The 13,302-nt window shown below is 29.6% G+C and overlaps 1 protein-coding gene across 1 annotated transcript; it reads right to left on the bottom strand.

The window, feature by feature from the left end:
• Positions 1 to 9,435: 9,435 nt before the first annotated feature.
• On the bottom strand, positions 9,436 to 11,758 carry LOC115706878 (uncharacterized). The gene has a single exon (XM_030634638.2). The coding sequence runs from the start codon at positions 11,470 to 11,472 to the stop codon at positions 9,733 to 9,735; it is 1,740 nt and encodes a 579-aa protein (XP_030490498.2). The 5' UTR covers positions 11,473 to 11,758; the 3' UTR covers positions 9,436 to 9,732.
• Between the last annotated feature and the right edge of the window lie 1,544 nt (positions 11,759 to 13,302).

Raw genomic sequence — 13,302 nt, 5'->3', positions numbered from 1 at the left:
CTCAATATCAAGAATTGGGTTAATGAGACTGGGCTCTCTAAAGTATTTATCAATGGTTAATGACCCCATTATTAGTTCACGGGCCTTTGGTTGGGCCCAACACTCATTAGATGGCCATTTGAGGTATTGGGCTTGGGACCCTAGAATGGAATTGTTGCATTTAGAGCTGCCTTCCCCTGTATGGTCTTGTTCACTTACAATATTCCTTTGTCCTGCATTAGTGGTCCCATTCGACTTCTCCTTCAGGTTAGGAGTTTGGAGACTTTCTTCCACAATTACTTGTGTCTCCCCAGTAGTGGAAAAGATTTCACCAGTCCCCATCCCATCTGCTGTCTCTACTTCGTCGATGGCAGCTTCAAATTGTTGGGTAGAGGCGTGGAGAACAGCTTTTTGGGCAGCATATGTTGCAGCCGCCTCTTGCAGGTCCTGGATGGACACAACTTTTGAATTGTTTCCAAAAGGAGCAATTTCTCCTATGCCTGGCAGATAAACCATAGGTAATTGGGTAATAACCAATCCCTGTTGTGTGTCGCCGTTGGTTGTTTCCTCCTCCGTGATGATGCGTTTCTTCCCTGGGAATTGTCGACGGCACTCTCTGAGTTCTGCAGCATCTCCATTAGCAATAGCTCTATGCACCTTCAGGAGGTTTCGAGTATTGGGATCAGTACAAAGTTTTTTCTGCAGTACCCAATCGTGGAACCACTTTGCCAGTGGCGAGGAGAATGTTGATTTTTCAGGTGCTTCATTCTTCAACCAAACACCATACATTGGGAAGAAATTCCCTTTGGCGTCTTTGATGACAGTGGGTGACTTGAAGCACGTACTCTGCTCATGAGTAAGTAGACCGCATTTGAAACACAACTTTGGAAGCTTCTCATATTTATACTGTATCCATAGATCATCAAGTCTTTGTCTTCGTAGATAGAAGCCTGAAAATATGGGTTTGTTAAGGTCTATAGTGGCCCTGAAGCGTAGGGAACTCATGCCCACGGCGTCCTCTATACCAGTTGGGAGTTCATAAACTGGTGAGGCTTTTGAAGCTAACTCTTTTAAGTTAGATAAGTTCCAGTAGAAGGGGGGGATCCGATCAATGTGTACCCAGATGGGGGTTTTGTCAAACCTAACTTCCATGGGGGATAGCCAGGCAGGCCATGGCATGATAACTATCAACGCCCCACATACAAACCATGGCCTTCGTGCCAGTACATTCAGTGCGTCCTCTCTGCGGGCAAACGTGAACTGGATGATTCCATCCTCAAGTTCCTTCCACTTCCAGGCCTTGATAGCATTCCAAGACAGTTTTAAGGAACCTTGGATTGCTGCTTTTCCGAATCGGTGGCGGCTAATAATCTTACCAAGTAGCACTTGGTTAGCCTCCTGGGGTTCATCAACCTCTCCCGGGTTGAGAGCAAAAGTAATGTCGTCATGTGAGATTTGCACGGAGTCCTCAAAGAGGTTACATACTCCGGTGGGATCCATGTAGCACTAAGACTAGGATAAGAAAGTGTTGATATTGTAGATGAAACTGGATTAGAATCGAAAAAGAAGAGCAATACTCTATTATACTTCCATGAAGTCAGCCCCTAGAGAGCATTTTTTCTTGTGACATCCTTAAGAAGTTAATAGAATTTCTAGATCTCCACCCGCTGGTGGAGCAAAAATTTGAGAGAGGGTTGAAGAGCTTACTGTTTAATGTTAATACATCTATATATTATTATTTATGTTACTTTGGTGTTATTTTCTTGTTACTTTCATATAATTTTCTTATGTTTCTATATAGAAAACTGTAAAAATATTAAAAAAAACTTTGAAGGTAAAAGTGTAAATATTTTACTAAAAATAACAGTTTACTTAATTTAATTTTATATATATGAAAAAATTTATATTTTTTTTTAACATATAGTGGTAAAACTTAAAATATAATATTTTGAATATATAATTGAGTCTTTTTTTTTAATAAAATATTAAATGTAGTATTTTTAAAAAAAGTAAATTAGGTATTTTTTCAAAAAATAATTATATTTTTAATAAATAATAACAAAAATATAAAATACAAAATACAAATTTTTTAATAAATAAATTTAGAACTTTTTTGTTAAATGATTTTTTTTTTAACCTCAACGGGGGACCTTTTACATGGACCCTCATACCTCACCCTTGACCCGGCCTTGGAAGTAGCCGTAACCATACATTTGAATATTTATAGCTTCTCTCTAAGAAGTGAAATAATAATTTGAGTTAAGTTGGAAAATACCACTTTCATTAATCAATTAATTAAATTTACTTTTAATTTTATATTTAATTGAAACATACCTCTTTTTATATGTATTGTACTTAAAATATTTTGACATAAGAGAGTCACATGCAGAGTATTTTGAAGTGACAAGGACAAAATTGGTACAATGTTTAAAAAAAAAAAGTAAAAATGATAGACTTTAAAAAAGAGGATAAAAATAAAAGAGGACAATATAAAAAGAGTATAGAGTATAATTTCTTTATAGATTGGTTCAAGGTGTTTAATAAAAGAGATCTCATTTCCACACTTAAGTTTAATTAAATTTCATTTACAATAAACTATGTGCATTAAGAACAAGATACAATGCGTAGCAAAAAGAAAATACAATAAGATTTAAAATGATAATTAGACTAACTCATTACATCTACGGAGGATGCAGTCACGACAGTTATGGTTATAATCATAGATAATATATCTATAATGTAATTTTGTTAAGTTGTATTATGTTATATTATATTGGGTTATATATATATATTATATTTTTGTATAATAATATATTAAATTTTAATTTACGTTAAAATATTATATATTTATATATCTATAAAAGTCAATATCACATATAATTTTATATAAAATATTATATAACATACAATTTCATATAATACAATACAGTGTAATAAAATGTACCAAACGAATCTTATATGTTTAATACATAAATTTTATATTGACATAGTTTACTTCATGAAAAATCTTATAAAACTGGACTTTGTGTCATTTGATATTTTTAGAAGAAATTATTTATCGTGGATTTTGCTGAAATTTATTTAGATGGCATGGGTCTTCGTCTTGGCGATATCTTCAAAGATCAAAATACTCAAACAAAATAAAATAATACCAAAGTTATAATTTTCCTTCGCCATCATCTCCATAAGAGCAACTCCAATGCAAGCATTTTAAAAAATAGCTAACAATTTCCACATCATCTTAAAATATTATATTTTATTTTTTCTTTCATCCACATTATTTTTGACCACTTTACTCTTAAAATTACTCTAATGCTAAGCAATTTTAGAAGTCAAAAGAATGGACCCACACTCTATTATTTAATATAATATTAAATTACTTTTAATATTTTAAATATTATATTAATACACCTTTTTGATAGAAAAATTATAAAAAAAATAAAAAAATAATTCAACTACCATTGTTTGACTGTAGCAATTGCAGTAGCCCACACAATTTTCTTAAGTGGTCAAGCAATCAAGCTTGCTTTTCTTAGACTAACAAAAGCTTGATGAGCAACGAGCATTGAAGCTGCTCTAAGAGGTTAAAGTCTGAATATTTAATGATAAAAGATTAAGAGAAAATATATGATCACCAAAAAATTATTATATTGCCAAAAGCTTAGAATGAAAGGTTGCACATGAGATTACAAGATTTAAAATCAATAAGTGATTATAACTCTGTATTACTTCAAAGTTATTTTTGTGTGAAAAAAAGTTACTGACTATGAAATATAGAAACAACATACATAACTTTTCATGCCTCAAATGTACTCTTGCAGTAATAATATAGAGAATAAAAGTAAAAAAAATATTAAGAATTGATTTCATGTCTTTTAGTAACTTAACAAAATAATAAAATTTTAATGAAAGATCATGAATTTCGCTCAACTAGGTTTGTCCCACTCCCTTAAGTGAATGCTACAATATCTAACAATTATAATAGTGGTTGTGGTGGTGGCCATAATCATAATCGTAGAAGTGGTCGTGGCTATAATCAAAATTGCCATTGCGGTCGAAATAATATTTGACATTGTAATAGTCAGAATAGCAACTCTTATACTCCAATATATAGCACAACTATTGAGAAAAAGAGAAAAGATACTCAAAATAATAATTATAAAAATTCTGAAAAACTTATGTTTTAGATGTAGTAAGAAAAAACAGTACTGGTCACGTACCTATCGTACGAAAAAACATATTTTTGATATTTATCAAGCATTTGTGAAAGGGAAAGAGAAAATAGAAGTGAAATTTGCGTATGAAAAAACCCTTGCATATTACACACTTGGATATTGTAGATTTTTTTTAATAAAGATCCCATTAATAGCAACATTGATTCCATAATGAGGATGGAAATATCTACAATTAGAGTCATTTTTCTTTGTCATGTTGTGTTTATTAATTGACTTTAAGATAACGGATACACTCTTAAGGGTGTGGGGGCTATAGCAAAAAAAATTACATTAAAAAAATTAAATATATATTTTTTCATTTGATAATTAAAGCACACAAAATTAAAAAAGCTCCTACAAAATTAAATAAAATAAGTAAAGAAAACCTATTTTTTTTAATAACAATTAAGCCTTCACATAATGATAATTCTAGGTCTGTTACTATTTAAGATGTTTTATTTTATTTGGGATGTTTATGTAATAAACTCTTATTATTAGAGTATTTATATTTTGAACTTATTATTATTTTTTTTTTGTTGTTGGTTAATGAAGTAATGAATATTTATCATCTTATATATAATTTCACAAATGAGATATTTGCGGTATAAATATCATAAGTTTTTAGTATTATACACTTAAATACCACATATTTGTTTTCGACGGATTAAATACCTTAAGTTACATTTCCGTTACTTCCGTCACTACTTTTCTATTAAATCCTATCAAACATAAAGTATTTGCGACATAAATAGTTGATGTTTTAAATTTCCTACACTTATATACCACATATTTTTCTTCTGGCGGATTTTTTTTTTTTTTGAAAGGAACATTCATTTAAATAGATTTTAGACCTCCCAGTTGTTACGAAATAAGTTCATAGGAATAGACGAGATGGCAAGACGCCCAAACTGATTATGGGCAAAAGTCTACTTGGCCATATAATGAGCTATAAATTTACAAGTTCTAGCAGTAATATAGAATAAATAACCAAGAAAGGAAGAAGAGATTCGTTTACAAAATAAGGAATAGTTCTCAATTTCCCATCTAGGATCTAAGTCGTTGAGGGAGTTGATTACCACCTTAGAATCACTTTCCACTAGGATAAACTTGTGGCCTTTGTCCTTAGCCACTTCAAGAGCCAGACAAGCAGCAGTAGCCTCACCACAGAGAGCATCTAAAAAATCCAGCTTTACAGTATGCACCCAAAGCACCTTACTTAGATAGTCTCTAGCAACAACTGCAATACACATGTGCTCCCCTCTTACTTTAACATCACAATTTAACTTGATCCAGTCTTGAGGATTAAATACTTAAAGTTACATTTACATTACCTTCATCACTACAAGTCTCTTAAATCCTATTATAAGGAATTTTTTCAATATTATTGATTTTATTTACAAAAATACCTTCAACAAATTTATTTGCATAAATACTGACGTGTCACGTCATCTAATTTTATTGGTTACTACAATAAATATTATAATCTTGCGTATTTAAAAATTTTCTAGTATCTAAATAAATTTACTTTAAATAAGTAACATCAACACATCCTATATAGCAGAGAAGAAGTTATTTTTAAAAATTTAGTTTCTTATAAGTTATTTTAGAAATTAGTTGATATTTGAAAATTTGATTTTTTAGTAAAGAAACTAAAAGATTACTTTTGATTTTAATTATTTTTTCTGACTACGGTAAAAAACAAATGCTTCCCATATGTTAAAACGATCCCCTTAAAAATTAGATTGCGGTGATATAATTTTTGAGCTCAAATAATTAGTGATGTAACAATTTTTTTTTTTTAACTTTTTTTAAAAAACAAAAAGGAGAAAGAGTTATTTTTTTTTAATATTAAACCTATTACTTTACTATTTAAGTGGAATGAAAGTAACCAATGAAAACAGAATTTTTTATATTTTTATTAATTAAATAAATATTATTTAATTATTTTTTTTAACTTTAAAATTATTTAATAACTTTTTTTATTGAATAATACTTACAGAAAAAAAAAACTACATTTTATATGATTTATTTACAGTTTAATAAATTTTAAAACTATTTAATAATTTTTTATTGAGAATATATTAGTGGACCACTAATATGTTGACAGGTGTGAACTTAGTCTATTTTAATAGAATTTAACGAATTGATAATGACAAAAGTAGCGTAAACGTAACTTTAGGTATTTAATCCGCTAAAAGAAAAAACATATGATATATAGATGTATAAAATCTAAAACATCAGATATTTTTACCGCAAAATACTCCTATGTTTGAATAGGATTTAACAGAAAAGTAATGACGGAAGTAACAGAAATGTAACTTAAGGTATTTAATTCGTAAAAAAAAATGTGGTATTTAAGTGTATAAAACTGAAAACGTATGGTACTTATGCTGCAAATACCCTTTTTACAAATAAAAGTAAAAATAATTAGCTTTTTTAGTCCTGTACTTATGACACTATACTATGATGCCCCTTAATTTATAAGTGTAGTTAAAAATACCCCCTAAAATATATCAGTTGGAATAGTATAATCCTTCTATCTAATTCTGTTAAAATTGACTAAAGTTGACTGTTAAATTAATAATGTGGGATTATACATAGATAGTAGTTGAAAAATTATATACCATTAGGAAAATAAATTACAAGTCATAAAAATTACAATCACAGGAAAAAAAAAATGAAAAATAACATCCCAAAAAATAGAATATCATTACCTTAATTTTCCAAAAATCTCATGTTCTTTCTAGTGATATCCATCTCTTCAAATACTGTAGAATCCTAATTTTACACCTTTTTCTAATTTGAACGGCTAAAAAACGATTGGAATTATTTTAATAAAATTACTTTTATTAAATTTTTTTAAAAGGTTATGAAATTATTTTTTAATCATCTTTTATTGTCCGTTATTATGCCACCTCATAGTCAATTTTCCCTCTAAAAAGAGATGAAATTACTACTCTATCCTTTGTTATAATACCACATCATCAATACAAACGGTATTTTTAAACAAAATAAACAGAAGGACTAAATGTATGCATATAAAATTATACAAGGACTATTTGTAACAAGCTGAATAGATTAAGGGGCATAATAGTATAGTGTCATAAGTACAGGGGGTAAAAAAGATAATTATTCTAAAAGTAATAATAGATATTTAGCGGGCGCAACTACTTATATAATACTTAGACGCTATAAATATTTTGAAAGTTTATGAAAAATGGAGATAAATGTCAATATAATTTCAGTACGGCTAGTTTAATTAAGGGAAATTTTCATGGGGTACCTAAATTTGGTAATTATTTTCAAAAATAACGTTATTTTTGTTGTGTTAATTTTATGCATATGTAGTTGCTGTTTTTATTGCTAGTTTCTTGTTTTAAACCTTTTCTATATTGAGCTTTTTATTCCCTACTTTTTCAGCCCAATTTTTTAAAAAACCCCTTCTTTGTGAGCGTGCGAGCACTTTTATAAAATACAAACATGAATGAAATCAACTTCAATTTATTTCAAAACTGACTAATATTGCCAAAAGACGATATACATATTAAAAAATATATTAGGCTAAGTAAAACTAACATACTTCATTAAAAAAAAGTAGAAAGTAACACACTAAAGTTAGTTTAGTTGCAATTTGACTTAAAATATTTTAATTATTTTTTTTTTTATGTAGCAACATTTATGCTATCTTAATTTAAATTTATTATGAACAATGCACATCTTTTGAATGTCAATAAAATACTAATTAGTTACTTTTTTATAACATAATTCAATTTAAAATAAAAATATCTCACATTGATATCTTTTAATTTTTAAATCGATTACTTTTAAAATTATATGTTAATTTGTGTATTATATTATATTATTTAAGATACTTTTAAGTTACTTTATTTTTTTTAATGTAGCAACATTTATGTTACCTTAAGTTTATTTAAGGAACTACTAGTGCACATATAAGTTTTACAAATTAGTTTAAATTCATTACATAATGTATATTTTTAAGACCTTTTTAATTTAATTTTACTTTCAGATTAATTTTATTTATCTCATATAAATTTTAGTTACATTTCTCTATTAGTTAAATTATATTTGTTCTTATTATTTATTATACTTTTATGTTACATTTTTCATTTATGCTATTTTTAAACATATTTAATAAACTAAAATAAACTAATAAGTTGCTTGCTAGTTAAATATTATATTATAGTATTTGTTTTAGTAACTAGTTATTTCAAAATTATATTTTAGTATTTTTCTTTGCAAATTATATTATAGTGTCTTAATATTATTAAGATACATTTTTAGTAACCTTTAGTTTTATTGTAGAAACTAATTACAAAATAGGGAATTACCTTATATAATATTTTTAAACTTTTTCTTTTCTTTTAAATTTATAGCTTAGGTTTTTTCGGTGGTTTCTCCAGTAGTTTCTATATGGATTGCTATGTAGATTTTGGTTGCCATTTAAGTTGTTTCGTTGATTGCTATGAGAGTTGCTATGTGAATTTCTGTAAAAATTCAAAAAAAAAAAAAATAACTATTTTAAAGTGTACAAACAAAGAAATCCCTTACAAAATTTTCTTCTACACATAATATAATCCAATGGTTTTGATACAAAAGAATAGAGTAATTTTTTAAATATATATATAATTTAATGCTAACTAATTAGTATATAATTAGTATTATCTGTAATTTTATAGATTTTTTATTTTATTTTGAAAACAGTAAAAATATAAATTTCTCATATTTTAAAATGATCATATTGAAGAATAGATCACAATAATATTATTTTTAAGTTTAATCAAATAGTGATTTGACTAGAAAATAATTTTTAAAATAAAAAAAATAAAAATAATATATATCTATATATAAATAAATAAAAAAAAAAGAAATTCAGCAAAATAAAACAAAAAAGAAAGATGCTCAAACAAACAAATATTTTTTAGATTTTAGTAGAAACTTTATATTTACAAAAAAGAAAAAAAAAATGGAATAATAAAGCTATTTGTTGGATGCAGGTGGTGCACGCGCGCTTGGTGAATTGATTTTCTTGACCCATTGACAATTGGTCACATTCATAAGAGGAGGTGGTACTTTGTGTTGTTATCTCACATTAACGTTATAATTGTAATTAGTTTAGTTATAATGTATATTAATGAAAAAATCCCTTTAATTAAAGGCTCCTAAGAGCCATTATATTGATGCAAAAGTAAATATAAAAAAATGCATTCTTAAAAAAGGAATCTGTTAAAATATTATAATTTTATATGCAAGAAAGTCTCCAAAATACAAAGATGAAAAGAGACCCCAAAATCAGAGCCTATTTCTTTACACTCTTCTTCCAAAAATATATATTATAATACTATCATTTTCTACTTAATAATATATTATGTTATATTAGATGTTTCTGTATGTCCCTTCAAAGAAAGCAAAAGCCCCATAAGCAAGCAGCGTGAGGGTATTTGCCAGTTTCACATTTTGCGAAGGGTAATTGGGCCTTAAGCCCCGAAACGTAGATGGTCAATTGGGCCTGAGCCCAAAATCACAGCTTTCGTTTTCCCTTAATCGAGTTTATCTTCTCAAGCCTCCACCCATCGTACAGCCTTGCAATGAAAGTGTCGGCCTTGATGTCAACGTCTGGGCTAGGACAGAACACTGACCCAAACCCATCTCCACCGTTAATCATGTTGACTGACTCTGATTCTTCTTTAGTTGACGATGAATCAGCGTCGTCCATTTGCTCAGGGGAGCCACAACGAGAGCTTTGAGCGCTTCTAATTTTAACGTAGTCTCCACTAACCAGGTACTTGAACTCCGGCATTTTGAACGGCGGAGGAGGTGGTGGAGGCATCGGAATCAGCGGGCTCTGACAACCGCTATTCATATTATCGTCGCAGTAAGAGCTCGACTTCGCTGGCAATGGAGGTCGGCCGGAGGTTCTTCTGCGTGAATGTTCGGACTGAGGAGGTGGTGGAGAAGCGGGCGGAGCTACTGATCGATTTTTTGTTCTATAGGACCGCGATGATGACGCTAACGACGACAAAATTGGTCTCGGCGGCGGAGGCGGAGGCGGAGGAACTGAGTGAATTCTCTTGCTTTTAATTCCCTTTCGGAACAGATTATGGAAAACGGAGTACGGCGGTGGAGGTGGAGGTGGTGGCGGAGGCGGGGAAGGCGGCGGTACTTTTGTGTGATGAGACTGTAGCTGTTCAGTTGGAGAAGACTGAGTGGCAAAATCGTAATTATTGTTCGCAATTCTCAGCTTCTTCTTCCTCTTTCTCTGATTATACAGCGAAGTTATAGCCATGGTTATTTCTCTTTTCACATTGCTCTTTTTTCTTTCTAGTTTCTTCTGATTCAGCTGAATTCTCGCCGGTGACGGCGAAGGTCTGGGAGGAGGAGGTGGCGGCGTAGGTGGTGGAGATCGAGTTTTAGTGAATTCTATATCAGCGTCACCATTTTCGTCTCGCTTCTCCACCTTCTCTCTCCGCTCAACTGATCGATACGTTCTTCTCGATTTCAGATGATTCTTTGGTGCTGCAGGCGGAGGCGGCGGAGGAGGAGGAGCCGGCGACTTAGGGGGCGTAGAAGGACGAACAACAAAAGTATCAACTGGAACTTCTTTAATTTCATCTTCTTCAACTTTGCTTCGTTGCCTTGATCGATGTCGATGATCAAACGACACCGTTTGGCGGTACTTCTTGATATCGAAATCATCAAAGAATCGGAACTGAAACTTCTGATCGTCTCTGTTATCATCCCAAACCGATTCTTGCCTCAGATCTGGATACGAGCTACTACTCCTCCTCAACCGAAGTGTGGCAGAACCAGGCGGCGGCGTCCGATTAATTTGATCGTCATAGATATTATTAATACTATTTTTGTTATCATTCCGATCAGAAAATCCAAACCATTCTTGGGAAACGGATTCCGATACACTAATTGGAGGACCAATCCTCGCATTCCTAACGTGGTCCGAAACATTCGGAGTCGGAGGAGTCAAAACGACATCGTTTTCGGTAGTAGTAGCAGTAACACCACTTGAATCATCGTCGTTTTTCCTAGCGAAAATTCCGCAAAGAATGGCAAAAAGAACAAGGAATATGTTTAAAGAATCCCAACTCTTCTTTACGGTGAATGGACGAAATATGTGAGAAGTAAAAGTAACAACCGGAGGAATAGCAAAGAAGAGAAACACAAAGGTTATAATGGGTAAGAGAATGATGAGAACCGGAGGGGAGAGAACCGGAGAGAAATAGGAACGATCACGAGGGTGAGGCATGTCGGAGAATGTAGAAGATTTAGGGTGGTGGGGTTGGAGCTCTGTTTATTTGCATTCAGTTTTGATTTGGTTGGAAGGGAGGGAAGAGTAGTAATGGATGGATGGTATAAAGCTTATAGCTTTTGTCAAGTTGTTGACTTGAAGCTTTTGTTCAGGAGCACACAGAGATACTGTCTTGTCTGGAATTAAATAATAATAATAATAAATTATATATATTTACGTGTTAGAATTAAATTAATTAATTATAATGTTATGTAATGGGTTTTTAATAATTAATTTAGGCTAATTAAACTTTGTTGTCTCTAAACTTTTGATATGTATCAAATGCTGTTTATTAAGTTTTAAGGCCGTTAAAATTGTTCAAAAACTATTATATGTATTAAATTTTAGAGTGTACCATTCAATACATAAACTAATATTAAACAAAATTAAATAAAAATTCTTAAATTTAATAATTTTAATAATTTTTTAAAAAAATTTAATAACTAAAAAAAATTCAAAATACATAAAAAGTTTGAAATTGTAAAACTCCTAATTAGCTATTAATTTATTGTACTTTATTTTTGGTTGTTACCACTCACTCACCAAACCCAATTAATTTGCTCTCTTTTTCACTTATTTTATAATTATTGGTTTTAGATATATAATGCAATGCAAGTCATTGGGGTCTATTTTCTGCCCTCTATATCTTTTTCTTTCTTTATTAGGAAAAATATCTATATGCATTGATTATAATATAACAACATTATTGAATAAATTAAAAAGCTTTAATTTCTTTTGTATTAATTAAATTACAATGAACTAACTTTTATTTTGTTTTAAGGGTGATAGTTCTTCAAATTAAATGCTTATATGGAGTATCCACTATTTCACATAATAAAACACATCCACTTACGAAAGTTTTTTCAACTTTTTTTCTTCGTAAATACATATTTATTTAGAAATATATAGTCTTTTTCATTTGGCTGCATACCCTTTTTTCAAGCCTTTTTTCACGTTTTTCATTATTATTATATTATTCTCTCTCTTCTTTTTTTGCCACTTATACCAATGTTTATATCATTCTTCATTTGATATAAATTTTGATCTAAATACATAATACATTCATTTTTCATTTTTGTATTCTTCTAACATTTTTTTTTGGCAATATCATATTGCTTGATCCGATTGACAAAACTAATACTAAGAAAATTAAAAAATTGGTATCTATAAGATACGAGCAAAATGAAAATCCTTTACAAAATCTGTAAAAGTCAGATTTTTTTGATCTGCAATGGCAGTAAAGTAATTTTAAATTTATATGTCAGATACAAGTTGTGTAATGACAAGTGAACACTCTTATATATTTTTATAGCTTTTAGTTTTAAAATCAAAATTTTAAAACGTGCTCATTTTGTTTATGATAATATTTATTTGCCGGCAAATACTATTTAGTAATTTTTGTTTGGTAAGATCATGTTTAATAAGAAATGTAATAGTCGAGTTATATTTTGTACAAAACAATAATTTTGTGACAATTTTAAATTAATTTTTTACTATTGTATTTTATTATATAATTTTAAATTTTAATGTATAATTAAATTTAATATCATTTAATGGTCACTTAATAATTTATTTAAAAAATATAAAATAATAATAATACAAAAGTAAGTATAAAATAGATAAATACTACTTTGGATCTTGTGTTTTGCAAAAGTTGACAATTAAACCTTCTGTGTTGTTAAATGACTAAATGGACCCTATATTTTCCAAAATGGTAAAAATAGAACCTTGAGCTCAATTTTTAATAATTTATTTTTTTAATATAACCAACTTTAAGATAATTTCTAA

This window comes from Cannabis sativa, chromosome 1, assembly GCF_029168945.1.
Source record: "Cannabis sativa cultivar Pink pepper isolate KNU-18-1 chromosome 1, ASM2916894v1, whole genome shotgun sequence".
NCBI classification, from domain to species: domain Eukaryota; kingdom Viridiplantae; phylum Streptophyta; class Magnoliopsida; order Rosales; family Cannabaceae; genus Cannabis; species Cannabis sativa.
This window is presented reverse-complemented; position numbering and strand designations above follow the sequence as displayed.